This window comes from Hyla sarda, chromosome 1 (genome assembly GCF_029499605.1).
Source record: "Hyla sarda isolate aHylSar1 chromosome 1, aHylSar1.hap1, whole genome shotgun sequence".
NCBI lineage: Eukaryota > Metazoa > Chordata > Amphibia > Anura > Hylidae > Hyla > Hyla sarda.
Window position 1 is genome coordinate 418,405,325 of NC_079189.1, and position 21,976 is coordinate 418,427,300.

The 21,976-nt window shown below is 42.7% G+C and overlaps 1 protein-coding gene across 6 annotated transcripts in view; it reads right to left on the reverse strand.

The window, feature by feature from the left end:
* Positions 1-21,976, reverse strand: part of LOC130281585 (sodium-dependent serotonin transporter-like) — a 526,811-nt gene that overhangs the window by 275,074 nt on the left and 229,761 nt on the right. For all 6 annotated transcript variants that reach the window (XM_056528987.1, XM_056528978.1, XM_056529008.1 and 3 more), the window contains one exon: positions 13,061-13,195. In XM_056528987.1, the coding sequence (XP_056384962.1) occupies positions 13,061-13,195 (135 nt within the window). The remainder of the gene's footprint in view (positions 1-13,060; positions 13,196-21,976) is intronic.

A 21,976-nucleotide genomic window follows, 5' to 3' on the forward strand; every position in this document is an offset into this window, starting at 1 on the left:
TGTTGCCACTACTCCATAAAAACCACATTTGTAGAGTACACAACTAGTTCCCCTTTGGACAGATTCTCCTACCTTAGCTTTTGATCTTCTGAGCTCCTGCCATGTTATCTTTTTTGTTTTTTAACTGTAAATTTTTATTAAAGTTTTGAATTTAATAATACAGAAAATAGAGAGAGAGACTGAAGTCCATTTACAAAACAAGGGTCTTGGACAACGTACCATATACATATAGGTCAGGAAATATAATTCTAAATAAAAGCACATAAGTAACAGTGAAGCACAAAATAACAACCTAAACTACAAAAAAAGTGCTAGAAAGTAACTCAAAAAGGCCCTTGAAAAACCATAACAAGAAAAGGAGAAACACACAACATCACAAGGACAAGGACAGTCAAGGACAAAAATAAGAACACAACAAATAAGACAAAGGGAGGAGAAGAAGGGAGGGGAAGGAAATGGAAAGAGAGAATGAAGGAGGAAGGAGAAAACAGAACAGGAAGAGAATAGACTTAGGGAGGTTGTCGATCAGAGAATTGGTCCCATGGTTCCCAGACAGCAAGGAAAAGAGACATGGAGTTGTTAAGAGATGCATTGAGGTATTCAAGAGAACGAATATCCCGGATTCCGGATAGGAGATCCATCTCAGAGGGGGGGAGGGGGGGGGAGAGATTGCTTCCAACACTTTGCAATGAGGGTCTTAGCTGCTAGGACAATGTGTAAGGAAAACTTGAAAGGTCGCTTGGTCAGAGCCCTACTAGAGAGATGCAACAGATAAACCAGGGGGTCCAGTGGAACCGATACCCCCAAGACATCAAAAACTAAACTCCTCACCCTATTCCAAAAAGCAAAAATCAGCGGACAGGCCCAGAAAATGTGGAAGGCAGTGCCTAGCCCCACACCACCGGTGGTAGGGGGGGGGGGGGGGGGGTTGAATGGTCGGGTTCAATTTATCTAGCAGTTCAGGTGTATGGTACCAGCCCATAAGCATCTCGAATTGCGTGAATATAGAAGCCTGTTCCCAAATTATCCTCCACTGAGGAAGTGAAATGGTGGTGTTCAAGACCTCCTCCCAACGACAACGGTGCGATGGAGCACCCCCATCAGAAGGAGCGTTAACAACAGCGTAAATGTCAGAAAGGAGGCCCCTCGCCTGCGGGCCAGAGCGGCATAAACGCTCAAAGACCGTAGGCAAGGAAACCACCATGGTTCCTAACGTGGAAGACATAAAATGTCTAAGCTGTAATGCTTCAGTAATGCTTTCTAACAAACTCTGACAGGTTTATTTGTACTGAGATTAAATTGCAGAAAAGAAGACCCTATTTACTAAATTATGTGAGTGGGAAATGTGACTTGTGAAATTGGTCACAACAGACCTTTATTAGAGATTGCACAGTATTTATTAGAGATTGATCTGAAGTTTTTAGCGGTACCATTTTTGTATTGATCGGACTTTTATTCATTTTTTCATGATATAAAAAGTGACCAAAAATACGTTATTTTGGACTTTGGAATTTTTTGCGCATACGCTATTGACCGTGCGGTTTAATTAATGATATATTTTTATAGTTCGGACATTTACGCACGTGGCAATACCACATATGTTTATATTTATTTTTATTTACATGTTTGTTTGTTTTTTATGGTAAAAGGGGGGTGATTCAAAGTTTTATTAGGGAAATGACATTTATTAACTTTTTTTTTACACTTTTTTTTTTTGCAGTGTTATAGCTCCCATAGGGACTATAACATTGCACACACTGGGGGAGATGTATCATTGCATTTAGACCTTTTTTCACGCCTACAAATTTTGCGAATTGCGCTTTTTTTGCATAGAGCTGCGTTTTTTTTGGTGGACAGTTTTCTAAAGTTGTCACCAGTTTGGTCTACCGTACACCACCTAATCCAGTGGACTGGTATTTATCAATTGCGCAAAAAAAAGTAGATTTTTTTTTTGGCGCAATTGCGCTTTTTTTTTGCAAGAAAAGTAATCTAACCTAAGAGTGCTAGCAAGGACTCGTAGAAAATGGCAGACGGTGGAAAATGCAGATGGGGGATGCAGGAGCCGTCTCTCAGCACTGCAGTACTACAACTACTCCCATCATGGGACACAATCTGTCCCATAATAGGAGTAGTTGTAGTATCGCAGCGCTGAGAGACGCACATCTCCCGTTTGCGGGACTCTATTGTGACTGTTAGGACTACTACTCCAATCATGGACAGACTCTGTCCATGATGGGAGTTGTAGTCCTGGGGCTGAAGGACAGATCACAGCAGGTCATTCTCCAGAGACCCGCTGCGATCTGCATTTATTAACTTAAAAAGCCTGCGATGCGGCTCCACTGCGTTGCCGTCGGCTCCCGTATACAGATTTCACGATTCATAATCCCTGCCGCTGGGAGAGGGGAGCTCTGATTGGTGGAAAGCTATTCACCACTATTCACCAATCAGAGCTCCTGTCTTCTGGCGGGGATTATGAATTGTGACAGGTCTATACAGGGGAGCGAGTGGAGCCGCTTCTACAGTATATAATTGTTATGTGTACTGTACCCCCTCCCCCAGACTAATACTGACCCCTTCTATAGTGAGCGCTGGGACCGCTGTATGAAAGACAGGTCCCCAGCGCATGTGTCCAGCCCCACTGACCTTTACATGTTGTAAATCTTTATGATACACACTGCCCGTCCTCCTCTTCATTCTTCTGATGCCGGAGACGAGCGGCTTCTGTATCGTAGTCTATAGACAGAGCGCCCCCTCCCTGCCTCCACACTGTACAGGGCTGGGGTCAGACAAGGGCAGGGGGCGCTCTGACTATAGTGAAAGCAGAAGCCGCGCATCTCCGGTATCAGAAGAAAGAAGAGGAGGACGGGCAGTGTGTATCATAAAGATTTATAACATATAAAGGTCAGTGGGGCCGGAAACTTGCGCTGGGGACCTTTCAATCACACAGCGGTCCCAGCGCTCACTTTACAGGGGGTCACTATTAGTATGTAGTGGGGAAATACACATAACAATTATATACTGTAGAAGCGGCTCCACTCGCTCCCCTGTATAGACCTGTCACAATTCATAATCCCCGCCAGAAGACAGGAGCTCTGATTGGTGTATAGTGGTGAATAGCTTTCCACCAATCAGAGCTCCGGTCTCCCGGCGGCGGGGATTATGAATCGTGACATCTGTATACAGGAGGCGGCGGGGAGTGCAGTGTTGCTGCCGGCTTTTTAAGTTAATAAATACAGATCGCAGCGGGTCTCTGGAGAATGACCTGCTGCGATCTGTCCTTCAGCCCCAGGACTACAACTCCCATCATGGACAGAGTCTGTCCATGATGGGAGTAGTAGTCCTAACAGTCACAATACAGTTTCACAGCTGGGGGATGTGTAAGAGCCATCCCTCAGCACTGCGGTACTACAACTACTCCCATCATGGGACACAAAATTTCCCATGATGGGAGTAGTAGTCCAAGGGCAGACTGACGGATTTCAGGGGTCTCACTCTTGAGACCCCTTGCAACTTCTCCGCCCCTGCCCCCTAGTGATGACATCATTAGGGGGCGGGGCTTCACAGTCCAGGCCTGAAGCCAGGGTGGTAAGTATGGCTCTGTTCTCATTATGCGTTTTGCATAATGGGAACAGAGCCTTTTTGGCAGTGTGTTCCCAAACTGGGAGACTCCAGCTGTTGTTTACCTACAGCCCCCATGATGGGAGTTATAGTTTAGCAACAATTGGAGGCTCCCTCTTTAGGAACACACTGCATTATGTGCGCTCTCCCCAGGGGAGAGCGCCAAAAATGTACTAACCCATTTTTCGGGTTTTTATTTTCTTGTCATTTCAGATAAGTGAATGCAGAGGACTACCTGAGATTCGGTGGACTGTGACGATGACCAGCATTTTTTTATGTCAATAAAAGGGTTAACGAGGGCTGTGGGGGAGTGTTTTTTTAAAAACATTTTTTATTTCATGTGTTGTGTTTTTTAAAATTGAAATTTCAGGCTTAGTAGTGGAAGCCGTCTTGTAGACGGAATCTATTACTAAGCTGGGCTTAGCGTTAGTCACAAAAACAGCTAGCGCTAACCCCCAATTATTACCCCGGTACTCGCCGCCACAGGGGTACCGGGAAGAGCCGGTACCAACAGGCCCGCAGCATCAAAAATAGCTCTCCTTGGCCTAGGCGGTAACAGGCTGGGGTTATTTAGGCTGGGGAGGGCCAGTAACAATGGTCCTCGCCCATCCTGGTAATGCCAGGCTGTTGCTGATTGGTTGATGTCTGACTGACACTGAAAATATGGGGAACCCTATGTGTTGTTGTTTTTTTTGTAATAAAAAAAGTGTGTGGTTCCCCATATTTTCAGTGTCAGTCAGATACCAACCAATCAATAACAGCCTGACGTTACCAGGGTGGGCGAGGACCATTGTTACTGGCTCTCCCCAACCTAAATAACCCCAGCCTGTTACCGCCTAGGCCCAGGAGCGCTATTTTTGACACTCCAGGCCTGATGGTACTGGCTCTTCCCGGCAACCTTGTGGCGGTGGGTAACAGGGTAATAATTGGGGGTTAGCGCTAGCTGTTTTTGTGGCTAACGCTAAGCCTGGCTTAGTAATAGATTCCGTCTACAAGACAGCTTCTACTACTAAGCCTGAAAAATGCAATTAAAAAAAACACAACACATTGAAAAAAAATGTATTTAAAAAAAAAAAAAAACACTCCCCACACAGCCCTCATTAAACCTTTTATTGACATTTAAAAAAAGCTGGTCATCATCGCAATACACTGAATCTGACGTAGTCCTCCCCATTCACGTATCTGAAATGAGAAAAAAAAGTTTAGGACATCATTTGCGATCTCAACTGGTGAGTGCGCCCATACTGCAGTGTGTAACAGAGAGCCTCCAATTGTTCTTGTCTGCCTACTGTATCCGGTATATACAGTCATCTATAGATGGCTGTATATACAGGAGAGCGCACAAAGATTTAACTTAGAACTGCAGTGTGGGTTAACTCTTTCCTTGCTGGGCTCCTGTATAGTATACATGGATACACTATGCCCCCTGTATACTATACAGCGGGCAGAGGTAAGTAGTGATGCTCTGCACCCTGTATATGTATATGCTATACATCACTCCTTACCTCTTTACACTCCGTGGGGCTGGCGCTCTGCATCCGACCCATGGAGTAGTATCTGCAGTGAAAAAAATGCACACAGGGTACAAAAATGTTTGTTTCCACACACCAGCAAAAATGCAAGAAAAACACAAGGGGGGAGATTAATCAAAACCTATGTAGAGGAAGAGCGGTGCAGTTGCCCCTAGCAACCTATCAGATTGCTCCTTTAATTTTTTTTTGATTGTTTGCCATGGGCAACTGCACTACTCTTCCTCTGCACAGTTTTTGATAAATCTCCCCCAAGAAAAATTACCAAAATGCAGGAAAAGCTGGGACCGTTTTTCAGGCGTTCTTGCTGGTGGACAGAAAAAAACCTCAGTGGAATCCTGAAAAACAATAGAACAAAAGCCCAGCGTCCAGGATACACCACTTTTCCTGTGAGGTGTAGAACAGGTCTACAAATAGAACTTTGTGGAGATTTAGACCATTGCACGAAATTTATCATGGGGCTTGCACAAGTTTGATAAATTTGGAGAAATTGCTCCAAAATTAGACCAACCAAAATGACCTACAAAAAAGTCTACCAACAACAACATTGATACATCTCCCCCACTGATCTTATACCCTGTTCACTGCAAAGCCATAGCCAGAGCAATCAATCGCCGAAGGGACACGCCAGAGGAAGGTAAGAGGACCTCCGCTCGAGTCCCAGCCGATCGGGACACCGCATTTTCACTGCAGTGGTCCCGATCAGCCCCACTGAGCAGCCGGGCAGCTTTCACTTTCGTTTTAGACGCGGCATTCAAATTTGAACGCCGCATCTAAAGGGTTAAGAGCGTGCGGCACCGCGATCGATGCCGTGCGCTATTAGCCCCGGGTCCCGGCTTCAGATACATGCCGGGACCGACCCGATATGACACGGCGTCACCGCGTGCCCCGCGTTATATCGCGGGACCCGGGCAAAGAACGTAAATATACGTCCTTAGTCGTTAAGGGGTTAAAAGAATATATTCAAAATATTTGTGAAATTGCGAATTGCCAATATTTGCAGTAAAAATTAGCATGTCGAATATTCACGCTCACCACTAGAATCTGGAACATGGAAGAAATAAAATGTCTAAGCTGCATGTAATGAAGTCGTTCAGAGGAGGGAAGACCATGTCGAGAAGCTAAATGTTCAAAGGACAGTAGAGAACGAGAGAGAGAGGGTTCACTACATCGGCCCAACAGAAGAGCCCCCTCCCACCCCACTCCCGAACTGTACAAGAAGTCAAACCCGAGGAAAAGCTGAGTGATAGAGAAAGGACTGTAGAGGAGAAGTGGAGGAGAAAAGCCTGGATTTCCTGGAGCAATACCCCCCATACATATCGTGAGAGAGATGAACTCCTGTAGTGTTATCATGGGCCACTTGGTTGCTTCTTTCTAAATTTTTTTCCTTGCCTGGCCTCTCTGTTTTGGTAGATGGCCTTGTCTTGGTAGGTTTGCAGTTGTTCCATATTTTTCTAGTTTCTGATGATGGATTTTATGAGGCTCACTGAGTTGTCCAAAGCTTGAGATATATATACAGTGACCCCCCCGATGGCCCCGACATATGATGAAATCGACATACGATGGCCTCTCAGAGGCCATCGCATGTCGATGTCAGCATCGACATACGATGCTTTTTTATGTCGGGGCCATCGCATTAAGTGCTATCCGGCAGCGCCAAATGCTTAAGCTGCTGCCGGATAGCAGCTTAATGTTCCCCGTGTGGTACGGTAAGTATTACTTACCCCTCCACGATGCTCCGGGGTGCCCTCCGGGTCCAGCGCAGGTCTTCCGGTGTCTTCTCGGCCCTCTCCGATGACGTCAATACGCTGCTGCGCACGTCATCCAGTAGGAATGGTGTACGCAGCGGCGTAATGACGTCGCTACGCAGGCCCAGTAAGGCCTTGCGGAAGACAGAAGAGGACCGGAGAAGACAGCAGAGGACCGGAGAAGACAGCAGAGGACCGGAGAAGACAGCGGAGGACCAGAGAAGACAGCGGAGGACTGGAGAAGACAGCAGAGGACCGGAGAAGACAGCAGAGGACCGGAAAAGACAGCGGAGAGCCCAGCGGAGGCCCGGGAACACCATCTCGAGCGGCGGGGACAGGTGAGTACAGCTTCCTATACTTTACATTGCACGAATCCCTCAACATACAATGGATTCGACAAACGATGGCTCGTTTGGAACGAATTACCATTGTGTGTTGAGGGACCACTGTATATTTTTAAACCTTACCTATACTACTTTACAACATTAATCCATGACCTCCATGACCTGTTTCATGATCTCCATGGCCTTTATGCTGCTGTTTGTTCAGTAATGCTTTCTAACAAACTCTGACAGGTTTATTTGTACTGAGATTAAATTGCAGAAAAGTGGACCCTATTTACTAAATTATGTGAATGGGAAATGTGACTTGTGAAATTGGTCACACCGGACCTTTATTAGAGATTGCAAAGTATTTATTAGAGATTTTTATTATTAAATAATAATTGTCAAAGTCATGTAATATTTCCCCCACTTCCAAATTATGGACTATTTTGTGTTGAGACATTACATGCATCACAATAAAATAATATAAAATGTGTTGGTTATAACAAGACAAAATGTAGAAAAGTCTTAAGGGGTGACCCTACAAGGATAACCCTAACTAAAGACATCTCACCCTAAATCTATATATATATATATATATATATATATATATATATATATATATATATATATATAAAACTCAATGTTTGTGTGTATGTGTGTGTGTGTGTATGTTCCAGCATCACGTCCAAATGGCTGAAGATATTAACATGAAACTTGGCACACGTTACTTATATGTCAACAACAAACATAGGATAGGTGATTTAACCCTTACTCACCCCTATTTGCCAGGGTCGGGGTTTTTGTTTAAAGTCCCATATATGTCTATGGGAAATATATGTTACTGCATAATTTCCAAACGGCTAGAGATATTTTGATAATACTTGGTCACATGTTACTTAAAAAATAGGATAGTTAGTTTAACCCTTAACTACCCCCATTTGTGAGGGTCCGGGTTTTTGTTTAAAGTCCCATGCAAATCAATAGGAAATATATGTTCCCACATAGCTTCCGTATGGCTGGAAATATTTCAATAATACCTGGAACACATATTACTTATATGTCAATTAAAAAGATATGATAGTTAAATTAACCCTTACCTACACCCTTATATAAAAGATGGGTTTTTGTTTCAAGTCCCATGCAAGTATATGGGAATTCCAGTACCTTACTCCACAAGCTCATCTCTTGGTGAATGTGTCAATCTGGCTTGCAAGTCATACCCCATCTCACAACAACACGCCCACATTTTAAACCCCACCCCTTTTATTCTCTACCCTTTTGTGCATCGGTGTGGCTTGCAAATCCAGCCCAGTCCCACAAAGCCATGCCCCCTTCTATTTTCAGCTTACAATATCTTAAATCAGTTCCACCTGAGGACGGGATATGAGGATGGGACATAAGGACGGGATATGAGGACGGGATATGGGATATGAGGATGGAATATTAGGACGGTATGTGAGGACGAGATATGAGGTCAGGATATGAGGTCAAGATAGGAGGACAGGAAATAAGGTTGAAATAGGAGGACGGAATGTGAGGATGGGATATGAGGTTGAGATACGAGGACGGAATATGAGGACGGAATATGAGGACGGGATAGGAGGTCGAGATATAATGTCAGGATATGAGGACTGGATAGGAGGTCAGGATATGAGGACAGATATGAGGTTGGGATAAAAGGTCGGGATAGGAGGTCAAGATATGAGGTCGGGATATGAGGACGAGATATGAGGTTGGGATATGAGGACGGGATATGAGGACAGGATATGAGGTCAAGATATGAGGACAGGATGTGAGGTCGAGATAGGAGGATGGGATAGAAGGTTGGGATATGAGGACGGGATATGAGGTCAAGATAGAAGGTTTGGATATGAGGACAGGATAGGAGGATGGGATATGAGGTCGAGATATGAGGACGGGATATAAAGTCAAAAGCTTCCTCCTTTGTTGATTTTCCTCCCCAACAAGGATTAGGAAGGAAAAACCAGGCAATGCCGGGTACTCAGCTAGTATTTTATAAAATCACATGCTTTATTGTACTCCTTAGAGTTATCCTAACCTAGAATATTCATAAAAACACTGCAATGCTCTAATATTAAATATATGCACCACGGTGTGCTATTTACAACAGCATCAACCACTAGATTGTGATCAAGTGGAATTGGCATCGATCTAATTCTTTATTATACCTATTCTGCTATCAGAGTATTACCGAATCTAATAGTGATGAGCGGCATAGGCCATATTTGAATTCGTGATATTTCACGAATATATGGACGAATATTCGTTCTATATTCGCAATATTCACTATGTTCGTTCTCTTTTTTTTTCATGTGAAAATTCCTAATGAAATTCGCTTAGTGCGCATGCGTGATTATATCTTTCACTTAACCCCTTAAGGACCACGGGTTTTTCAGTTTTTGCACTTTCGTTTTTTCCTTCTCACATTTTAAAAATCATAACCCTTTCAATTTTGCACCAAAAAATTTATATGATGGCTTATTTTTTGTGCCCCAATTCTACTTTGCAGTGACATCAGTCATTTTACCCAAAAATCTACGGTTAAACGAAAAAAATAATAATTGTGCGACGAAATTGAAGAAAAAACGCCATTTTGTAACTTTTGGGGGCTTCAGTTTCTTCGCAGTACATTTTTCAGTAAAAATGACACCTTATCTTTATTCTGTATGTCCAAATGATTAAAATGATACCCTACTTATATAGGTTTGATTTTGTCTTACTTCTGTAAAAAATCATAACCACATGCAGAAAAATTTATACATTTAAAATTGTCATCTTCTGACCCCCATAACTTTTTTATTTTACCGCTTATGGGGATGTATGAGGGCTCAATTTTGCGCCGTGATCTGAAGTTTTTAGCGGTACCATTTTTGTATTGATCGGACTTTTATTCATTTTTTCATGATATAAAAAGTAACCAAAAATACGTTATTTTGGACTTTGTAATTTTTTGCGCATACGCTATTGACCGTGCAGTTTAATTAATGATATAATTTTTATAGCTTGGACATTTACGCACGCGGCAATACCACATATGTTTATATTTCTTTTTATTTACATGTTTGTTTGTTTTTTATGGGAAAAGGGGGGTGATTTTTTTGCAGTGTTATAGCTCCCATAGGGGGCTATAACATTGCACACACTGATCTTATACCCTGTTCACTGCAAAGCCATAGCCAGAGCAATCAATCGCCAAAGGGACACGCCGGAGGAAGGTAAGAGGACCTCCACTCGTGTCCCAGCTGATCGGGACACCACATTTTCACTGCGATGGTCCCGATCAGCCCCACTGAGCAGCCGGGCAGCTTTCACTTTCATTTTAGACGTGGCGTTCAACTTTGAATGCCGCGTCTAAAGGGTTAATAGCGTGTGGCACCGCGATCGATGCCGCGCATTATTAGCCCTGGGTCCCAGATACATGCCGGGACCGACCATATATGATACGGGGTCACCGCGTGACCCCGCGTTATATTGCGGGAGCCGGCCAAGGACGTAAATATACGCCCTTGGTCGTTAAGGGGTTAAAAGAAGGAAGGATCAGTGTCCTCTGATTGGAGTGCCGATATTTGCGAATATTCGCATTACAAAAACGAATATTCGACATTACAAATATATATCAGTATATTCAAAATATTCGTGATATTGCGAATTGCCGATATTCGTGGTAAAAATTAGCATTTCGAATATTCGCGCTCAACACTAGAATCTAAATGTTAGAGCATTGTCTGCTATTTAAAACACACACAACGCCTCTCCTACGTTTCGCTGACAAGTCGGCTTTGTCAAGGGCTATGACGCTAATGTGTTCCAAGCGTACATCACTTCCTTATATAACCTTATAATTGAGTCATATCCCGTATTGATCTCAACCAGATGCCACTTAATAGCCCTTGACCAAGCTGAAACGTCGGGGAGGCATTGTGTGTGTTTTAAGTAGATGACCATGCTCTAACATTAGATTCTTTGAAACTCTAAGGGTATGTTCACACTACAGAGTGTGAACGGAATCTCCGCTTGCAGAATTCCGCGAGCGGAGATTCAGCCTGGCAGCCGACAGTAGGACCGCGCTGCACTGCGCAGTCACCATTGATGGCTATGCAGTACTCGCGGACTTCCACGCAAAGAATGAACATGTTCTTTCTTTGCGCGGAACTATTTCAGCGGCGGAATTGTCCGCCGCTGAAATTCCGCAGTGTGAATGGGTCTCTCGGAGACCCATTCACACTAATGTTAAATTCACACCGCGGAATTCCGTAGTGTGAACATACCCTGATAGTAGAATAGGTGATAGGAGTGCCATATCGATCAAAAAGAATTACATTGAAACCAGTCCACTTGTTCTGAATCTAGTGGCTGATGCCGTTGTAAATAGCACACTCTGGTACATATATTTATTATAAGTGCATCGCTGTGCTTTTATGAATATTATAGGTTAAGAGAACTCTAAGGAGTACAATAAAGAATGTGATTTTATACAATATTTAGGGGGGGGGAGCTTAGTTAGGGTTATCCCTGTAGAGGGTTACCCCTTCAGGGTTGGTGTTTATTTATTGACTAGCTGAGCACCCGGCGTTGCCCGGTTTTTCTTTCCTCATCCTTGTTGGGGAGGAAAATCCACAAAGGAGGAAGCTTTTGACTTCATATCCCATCCTCGTATATTGTTGTCATATCCCAACCCCATATCCCGTCCTCATACCCCGACCTCCTATCCCGACCTCCTATCCCGACCTCCTATCCCGACCTCCTATTCCGACCTCCTATCTCGACCTCCTATCCCAACCTCCTATCCCAACCTCCTATCCCATCCTCCAATCCCATCCTCCTATCTCAACCTCCTATGCCGACCTCCTATCTCGACCTCCTATCCCGTCCTTCTATCCCGTCCTCCTATCTCGACCTCCTATCCCATCCTCCTATCCCGTCCTCCTATCCCGACCTCCTATCCCGTCCTCCTATCTCGACCTCCTATCTCGACCTCCTATCCTGTCCTCCTATCTCCACCTCCTATCCCGACCTCCTATGTCAACCTCCTATCCCGTCCTCCTATCTCCACCTCCTATCCCAACCTCCTATCTCGTCCTCCTATCTCGACCTCCTATCCAGACCTCCTATCCTGTTCTCCTATCCCGTCCTCCTATCTCCACCTCATATGCCGTCCTCATATCCTGACCTCCTAACTCCACCTCCTATCCCGACCATCCCGTCCTCCTATCTTGACCTCCTATCTCGACCTCCCATCCCGTCCTCATATCCTTACCCGTAATATGTGTACCAGGTATTGAAATATCTCCAGCTGTACAGAAGGTATGTGAGAACATACATTTCCCATTGATTTGCATGGGAATTTAAACAAAAACCCAGACCCTCACAAATGGGGGTGGTTAAGGGTTAAATTAACTATCCTATATTTTAAGTGGACATATAAGTAACATGTGACCAAGTATTATCGAAATATCTCCAGCCGTTTGGAAGTTATGCAGTAACATATATTTCTCATAGACTTGTATAGGACTTTAAACATAAACCCCGCCCCTGGCAAATGGGGGTGAGTAAGGGTTAAATTACCTATCCTATATTTGTTCTTGACATATAAGTAACATGTGTGCCAAGTTTCATGTTAATATCTTTAGCCATGTGGAAGTTTTTGTGCAATATACATACACACACACACGTTGAGTTTTATATATATAGATTACCCAGAGGCTTCTCGGGACAATAATATTTTTGTTTTTGTTTTTGCAATACGTATGCAAGGCATTGTATAAACCATAAACAGATCTTGAAGCAGACATAAAAAATTTTTTTTTTAAACTCTCACCTTTAAATATAGGGCAGATGTGCTTCCATATGGATATAGCACCTGTTCTGTGAAACTGTCCTAAAGTCAACTCCATGAAAAAGAGAGGGATGCCACCAAAGAGGGCCATAATAGTATATGGAATCAGGAATGCTCCTAAAATAAATATATAGTAAAATTTCAATATCAGTATAACATACTGAAGGAGATTTATCATTGTTTTCACACGTACGGCTTTTATATGACAATTTTTTTAAACTTACATTTGCTTACGTTTGACCTATTTATGAAATAGTCACACGACCCTGATAAATAAATCACACGTAAGCAAAAACGGGGAAACCCACTTACAAAAGCATTTTTTAAAGCAGAAAACTTTTACTTTATGTTATGTTTATTACCAGTAGCGTTGCTAGAGAGTGCATGCCCACATAGCTAAATGGCTGATAGCGGGTTGGGGGTTGGGTGCAGAGGGACAGACCCAAAAACTGTGTGGTGCTTCTCCGGGATTAAACAGGCGATTTTGGCAGAGATGCTGTGTAAACTTTTTATTTCTCAATGTACAGTGGTAACAAGAGCAATATAAGTTACATAGGTGCAGGATAACGCGTTTCTAGAGGGGAGTCCTCTCTTCGTCAGGTCCATTTATTTAGTGTAAGTTGCAATTATTTATACAGTGTGGGGGCTTCAAACGTTTAAAATTTTGGCGGGTAGCTGAGGTCACTGGGGGCTGGGTTGTGACGTCAGTCCACGTGACCTCAGCTTTAAATGCTGAGGGCTTCAGCAGGGTATATCTATAACATTAAAACATTTTTCCCATTGAAACTAATAGACTTATTAAGGTCTATGGCAGAGCTAGCTGGCTTCATGTTGAAGTTGAGCAGCTTTAGGTCTGGCTAAGTCTTGGATGGGAGACCAGAGGAACACAGTTGCGAGTGTATATTTAACTCTGAGTGACAGCAAAGGTCAATAGGTTAACTAGGTAATGGTTGAGATGGAAGTAATTAATGTACTTTGTGGTTGCATTAGAACTTTCAGTTAATTGTGATTGACAGATGTGGGAAGTTATTCATAGACTTGTGGTAACAGTAGATTAAAGTAATATGGGCAGGTTCAGAAGTGATGCAGTTATAGTGATTGTATTTAACCAGTCGGGGCAGTAGTTGTATAAGTGAAATGGTGTGTTTAAAGGGGTACTCCCGTGGAAAACTTTTTTTTTTTTAAATCAACTGGTGCCAGAAAGTTAAACAGATTTGTAAAAAAAAAGTTTCAAAAAGGTGCAGCTCATAACAAAAAGTGCGAGGTAATTAAAGCTATAACCGGTCCCCACCGGCGTCAAAGGGAAAATAAGTCACATTTATAGCTTTTACCTCAAGGCCCTCACCATCCAAGGTGCATAATGATATATGTGGAAACGTTAATAAATTATATAGAAAACAGCATCACTGGTATAAAAAAATTAATTCGATAAAATGAGTTAACTGCACATACAGAGGCCCTAATAGATACCCCACTGGGCCCTAGTGGAGTATCAAATTGTTGAATATATAAATATAGAATGCTAATTGAGCATATATATATATATATATATATATATATATATATATATATATATATATATATATATACAGTCCGATAGTCCGGCACCTATTTTGAGAGTCCCGTTATGGAGCAGATGATTAAAGTGCACTTAATAAGAATATTGCAGAATCAGACTCCAGGTAGTTGATAGAATATATTATATAAACAATATTGGTTGCATTTCTCACCGCCTGCAGCCGCCTGGTTCTCACTGGTGTGGACCGATGTATTGCGGCTGTTGTATGCTCTCCCATATGTCCACAGAATGGTAAGTAGCGATCTCACACTGGGTTCATAACCCCGATAGCAGTGGCGTACGACGCGGTGTTCTGTGCAATAGCCTGCGACCGCTCTACGGCTGGTAGCTGGTGGTAACAAAGCCGACTCCGGGGTGTCAGCATACATGGGAGCGGCATCCCATGTGGAGATCTGGGATCTGGGAGATGTGGGAGGTGAGATGCTGCCAGACAAGACGGTAGACTGAAGCCTGGGTTAACTCCTCAAATCCCGGGACTTCCACAGTTTGGTGCGGACACTGGTAGTTGGATGAGTACCAGCAGATGGTATGAATAGTGCCAAGTCCTAGACGCGTTTCAGGGTGCTGGGAATTTTAGTCCTTCGACCCCTTCTTCAGTAGGCAACTGTGTATAATATACACATATACACCTATACACATTCTCCTACTGAAGAAGGGGTCAGAGCACTACAATTCCCAGCACCCTGAAACGCGTCTAGGCCTGGGCACTATTCATACGATCTGCGGGTATGCATCCAACTACCAGTGTCCGCACCAAACTGTAGAAGTCCCGGGATTTGAGGAGTTAACCCAGGCTTCAGTCTTCCGCCTTGTCTGGCAGCATCTCACCTCCCACATCTCCCGGATCCCAGATCTCCATGTGGGACGCCGCTCCCGTGTATGCTGACACCCCTGCCGGAGTGTCGGCTTTGTTACCATCAGCTACCAGTCGTAGAGCGGTCACAGGCTATTGCACAGAACACCACGTCGTACCCCACTGCCATCGGTGTTACGAACCCAGTGTGAGAACGCTACTTACCATTCTGTGGACATACGGGAGAGCATACAACTGCCGCAATACATCGGTCCACACCAGTGAGAACCAGGCGGCTGCAGGCGGTGAGAAATGCAACCAATATTGTTTATATAATATATTCTATCAACTACCTGGAGTCTGATTCTGCAATATTCTGCAAAGTCCACTTTAATCATCTGCTCCATAACGGGACTCTCAAAATAGGTGCCGGACTAACGGACTGTATATATATATATATATAAATATATATATGCTCAATTAGCATTCTATATTTATATATTCAACAATTTGATACTCCACTAGGGCCCAGTGGAGTATCTATTAGTGCCTCTGTATGTGCAGTTAACTCATTTTATCGAATTACATTTTTTTATACCAGTGATGCTGTTTTCTATATAATTTATTAACGTTTCCTCATGTATCATTATGCACCTTAGATGGTGAGGTCCTTGAGGTAAAAGCTATAAATTTGACTTAGATTTGTAAACCACTTCTATTGAAAAATCTTAATCCTTCCAGTACTTTTTAGGGGCTTTATAATAAAGAGAAATCCAAAAAAGAAATGCATTTCCTCTGATGTCCTGACCACAGTGCTCTCTGCTGACCTTGGCTGTCAATTTTAGGAACTGTCCAGAACAGGAGAAAATCCCCATAGCAAACATATGCTGCTCTGGACAGTTCCTAAAATGGACAGCAGAGGTCAGCAGAGAGCACTGTGGTCAGGACATCACAGGAAATGCATTTATTTTTTGTATTTCTCTTAAGTATATAGACCCTAAAAAGGTACTGGAAGGATTAAGATTTTTTAATAGAAGTGATTTACAAATCTGTTTAACTTTCTAAATGGGTTTGTGTTGTATTGTGATGGGTATGGGAAGTAGACATGTGCAGAACCAAAAATTTCATTTCTGTTAGTTTCGTTCGTTTTCAAAAATTTTCGGTTCTGTAAATATTCGGAATGCTGTTCGTTATATTTGGTTTTTGGATGCATAGGCTAAAAATGTTTTCGTTTTCGGATGCATTCGTTAATAACATCGAATGCATTCGTTAATTCGGATCTTTCGTTTTATCTGTAAAATTCGTTACATTTAGCATTCGTTACTAAACGAAATGCACATTAGTTTCACTTGCTGATCCTCTTTTGTAATAAATAGCAGGTGTTACCTTAGGATTCTTGTTGTTTTCACCTTTTTTTGCAGTTTTCTCTGTGTAGGAAGGCAAGTTTTCCTCAGGTAAACCCAATGAAAAAAATCGAATTAATTCCTTACATTTGGTTTACTGATAACGAATGCATTTGTTATTCGTTCACATGCATTATTCGTTATACGTTATTTAATGAATGCATTCGTTAACTGTATATTCGCATTCATATTATTTTTCCGAAATATTTCGATTTTTTTTTCGTGCATTCGGATTGTAACGAACACACGTAAACGGGAAAATTCATTAAGTTTAGTATTTGTTCCGAAATGAATTGCACATGTCTAATGGGAAGGAATGTGTATTGATGTTTTCTGTTTTTGTTCTTGGGACAGGAATTTTAGGACTACTACTCCCATCATGGACAGACTATGCCCATGATGGGAGTTATAGACCATGGGCTTAGGCGCAGATCGCAGCAGGTCATTATCCAGAGATCTGCATTTATTAAGTTTATCAAGCCGGCGGTACATGTGGCTCCGCTGCGCTACCAGCCAACTACTGTATACACTGTCATAATTCATAATCTTCGTCGCCAGTAGAGGGGAGCTCTGATTGGTGAAAAGTCTTTTCACCAATCAGAGCTCCCGTGTTCCAGGGGCAGGGATTATGAATTATTACACTGTATACAGTATTCCCCACCGGGAGTGCAGTGGAGCCACATGTGCTGCCGGATTTTACAGTTAATAAATGCTGATCGCAGCGCATCTCTGGATAATGACCTGTTGGGATCTGCACCTAAGCCCATGGACTATAACTCCCATCATGGACGGAGTCTGTCCATGATGGGAGTTGTAGTCCTTAAACGTGTGTTGGTCCCTCATGTCCCTCGCTGCGCTATCTGTGAAGTATACTATCAGCAGCGCATCTGCTGGCCGGGAAGCGCGCGGCATTGTGCTGCCTTCCCAGGCCAGCAGCATGATACACTGCTGAAAGTATACTTTACAGATAGCGCTGCAATGGACATATGCATGCGCTTGCTGGGGGGGGGGGACATATAAGCACTGCTGGGGGCAATATATATAGGTAGCGTAGCAGGGGGGGGCCATATATATAGGTAGCGCAGAGGGGAGTGTTAGTTAAAGTGGGTGTTAATTTCCTTTTCTGTTGGACCTGGAATACATATGCGACTTTTAAACGGAGATGCAACTTTTTTACTTCATAAATAGCGACTTTCGCATTTGATAAATACATGACCACTGCAAAGTAAAAAAAAAAATTACTACGTGAGCAGATTTCAGTAATGTGCGTTGGGATAAGCAAAAATGTTTAAAAAAATTATGCAAAAAAAATCTACTACAGAGCTTGATATTTCTCCTTCACTCTTTGTATGGAAGAGACAAAACGTGAGCTTTTTGGCATGTCACATCAGCTCCGTGTTCGCAGATGCAAAAATGAAGCATACAGAGGAATTCTGATAGGATCTTTGGGGCACAGCATTGGACCCTTTGTGGATGATGTGCTCTTGGCTTTAACAGATCCTGGCAGATCTCTACTGACAGTAATGGACTTACTGACTCTTTTAGTGATATTATATTGTTACCCATATTCTTACCCATATTCTTAGACCCCGCCACGAAAACAGACCTTTCTGCCCATTACCCTTTTGTGTGGGTGGCTGATATTATTACATATTTAGGTGTTAAATTGACATCTCCTCCTCACAGTCAACATAGGCATGCTTTTCTCTGAACTGCGAGCGGATATCTCTTCATTTTCTAAACTTCCAATTTCCTGGTTGGGCTGCATAGCGATCTGTAAAATGTTGTTCTGAATAGATCCAAGCTGGTGATTTAGGTGAAGGAGCTATCTTACTATCATTTCAGGATCTCTCTTGTAAATTTGGGTTTCAAACTAGGGACTTCCTCAAATATCTTTAACTTCCCCACCTCCTCGCTTCCCTCCATTGGGAGAATGACACCTACTAAACTGTGTATGAATTATACAGGGTGGGCCATTTATATGGATACACCTTAATAAAATGGGAATGGTTGGTGATATTAACTTCCTGTTTGTGGCACATTAGTATATGTGAGGGGGGGGGGAAACTTTTCAAGATGGGTGGTGACTATGGCAGCCATTTTGAAGTTGGCCATTTTGAATCCAACTTTTGTTTTTCAATAGGAAGAGGGTCATGTGACACATCAAACTTATTGGGAATTTCACAAGAAAAACATTGGTGTGCTTGGTTTTAACGTAACTTTATTCTTTCATGAGTTATTTACAAGTTTCTCTTTGTTTACAGCCATTGACATGTCGTCGAGGTTAACACGTGAGGAGCGGATAGAAATTGTGTTGATGTCTGTTGAACGCAGTAACCGGGTCATTGCGGCAGATTTCAATGCAAGATACCCTATGAGATCACCCATCTCCCATGCTACAGTTAGCAAACTGCTTGCTGAGTTTTGTGAAACTGGTTCAGTGTTGGATTTGCCAAAATGTGGACGCATGAAATCTGTCACTAATGAAGAGACATCAGTGGTTGTCCTAGCTTCATTCAGCAAGAGCCCACAGCGTAGCACTCGCTGCATGTTACCGGAGAGTGGCATTAGTCGAACATCCCTTCAGTGGATATTAATTACTCACAAATGGCACCCTTACAAACTCTAGCTACTGCAACATCTCAACGAGGATGACCCAGATCGGCGCACTGAATTTGCATAATGGGCACAACAAATATTAGGACAGGACCCTCAGTTTACGCAGAAGATTTTGTTCAGTGATGAGGCAAACTTTTATGTGAATGGTGAAGTTAACAAACAAAACCACCGCTATTGGTCTGACACTAACCCACATTGGATAGATCCCTCCAAGACTGTTGGACCACAAAAATGGTATGGTGTGGTATATGGGGTACAAAGATAGTGGGGCCATTCTTTATCAATGGAAACCTCAAGGCCACTGGATATGGGAAATTGCTACATGATGATGTGTTTCCCTCTTTATGCACTGAAGCTGGCATGTTCCCTGAGTTTTTCCAGCAAGATGGTGCACCACCACATTATGGGTGTCAGGTAGTGTTGAGCGGCATAGGCCATATTCGAATTCGCGATATTTCGCGAATATATGGACGAATATTCGTTATACATTCGCTAAATTCGCATATTTGTAATATTCGAGTTATATTTTCGCATATGCGAAAATTAGCATAAACGAAAATTAGCATATGCGAAAATTAGCATAAACGAAATTTTGCATGTGTGAAAATTATCATATGCGAAAATTTGCATATGCAAATGTTCCCATATGCAAAAATGCGTACGCCAGTCTCACACAGTAGTATTAGAGCCTTCTTTACACCACACAAGCTGGAAGCAGAAAGGGATGATCACTGTGATGTGTACTGTGAAAAAAAAAAAAAAACAATATTCGTAATTACGAATATATAGTGCTATATTCGCGAATATTCGCGAATAAAATTCGCATTGCGAATATTCGCGAGCAACACTAGTGTCAGGTCCAAGCATTCCTAGATGAACAGTTTCCTGGAAAGTGGATTGGTCGTCGTGGGCCAGTTGAATGGCCCCGATCTGACCCCCTTAGACTTTTATCTTTGGGGTCATCTGAAGGCAATTGTATATGCTGTGAATATACGAGATGTGCAGCACCTGAAACTACGGATACTGGAAGCCTGTGCTTAGCATTTCTCCTGTGGTGTTGCTATCAGTGTGTGAAGAGTGGGAGAAGAGGATTGCATTGACAATCCAACACAATGGGCAGCACATTGAACACATTTTATAAGTGGCCATAAACCTGTAAATAACTCATGAAAGAATAAAGTTAAGTTAAAACCAAGCACACCAGTGTTTTTCTTGTGAAATTCCCAATAAGTTTGATGTGTCACATGACCTTCTTCCTATTGAAAAAACAAAACTTGGATTCAAAATGGCCGACTTCAAAATGGCCGCCATGGTCACCACCCATCTTGAAAAGATTCCCCCCTCACATATACTAATGGGCCACAAACAGGAAGTTAATATCACCAACCATTCCCATTTTATCAAGGTGTATCCATATAAATGGCCCACCCTGTATTTTACTGGGTCCTTAGGGGACAAAGGGGGTGTCTCTTTGTTTTTCAGACCGCCTTGGTGGACCCTAAACTCTCCTTTCAAGGATAATGGGAACAAGATTTGGGTCTCCCTATATCCCCTTTATAATGGCGTACTATCTACTCTCCCCCATCTAAACTGTCCCATTGCACAAATCCTTCTGTAAGCTGCTATACTGCTGGTACTTCACACCAGTACAATTGGCCCGGATTTACCCTAACGTCTTCTGTGTGCTGGGTTGCAAAGCTGATGTAGGCACATCTGGTGGAATGGTCCAGTACTGCAGCGGTTATGAGGGGAAATTCATTCCCTGCTGATTTGACTTGGAGCAGGCCCTGCCCATGAGGTCCTGAGGTTGCTCTACTTTCTTTATGACTTGAGTCCTTATCGTTTATGTCCCTCACTATGGTGTACCCTTTTGGTTATGCGTATGGCCATAACCACACACTGGAAATCAACGGAAGGGCTGTTTTGCCCATGATAGTTATTTGATTGTATTATTCTTACAAGCCTTATTCAGCTGAATTTATGCCTCATTAGGATTGTAATTTTATTCATACCAACCTACTGACCTTATTCATCCTACAGCATTCTGTTTACTGTGCCTTAATTGTTCACTAGGATAATACTGTACATGATTCTCTCTGACTATTGTTCATTCTAATATTTAAGTGGACCTGTGTGTCCCTTGTATCTTATTTTCTATTTTTCTTTATGACAAAACTCAAATAAGATATATTTGAACAAAAAATTAAGCATAATTAAGAAAGGGAAACTTTTCCTACTGTTAATCATAGAATAGGCTTAATTAGGCTTTGGGGCTGCTTTGCTGCGTTAGGAAGCTTGGTCATAGTCACAGGTCATAGGTCCTCCAACAGCATTATTACCCAAAACACACAGCTAAAACACCCAAGGAATAGCTAAGACCAAACATTGGCCCATTCTGAAGTGGCCTTTTTTGAGCCCTGATCTGAATCCTATTGAACATCTGTGGAAGGAGGGAGAACATGCAGTCTGGAGAAGGCACCCTTCAAACCTAAGACAGGTTGACC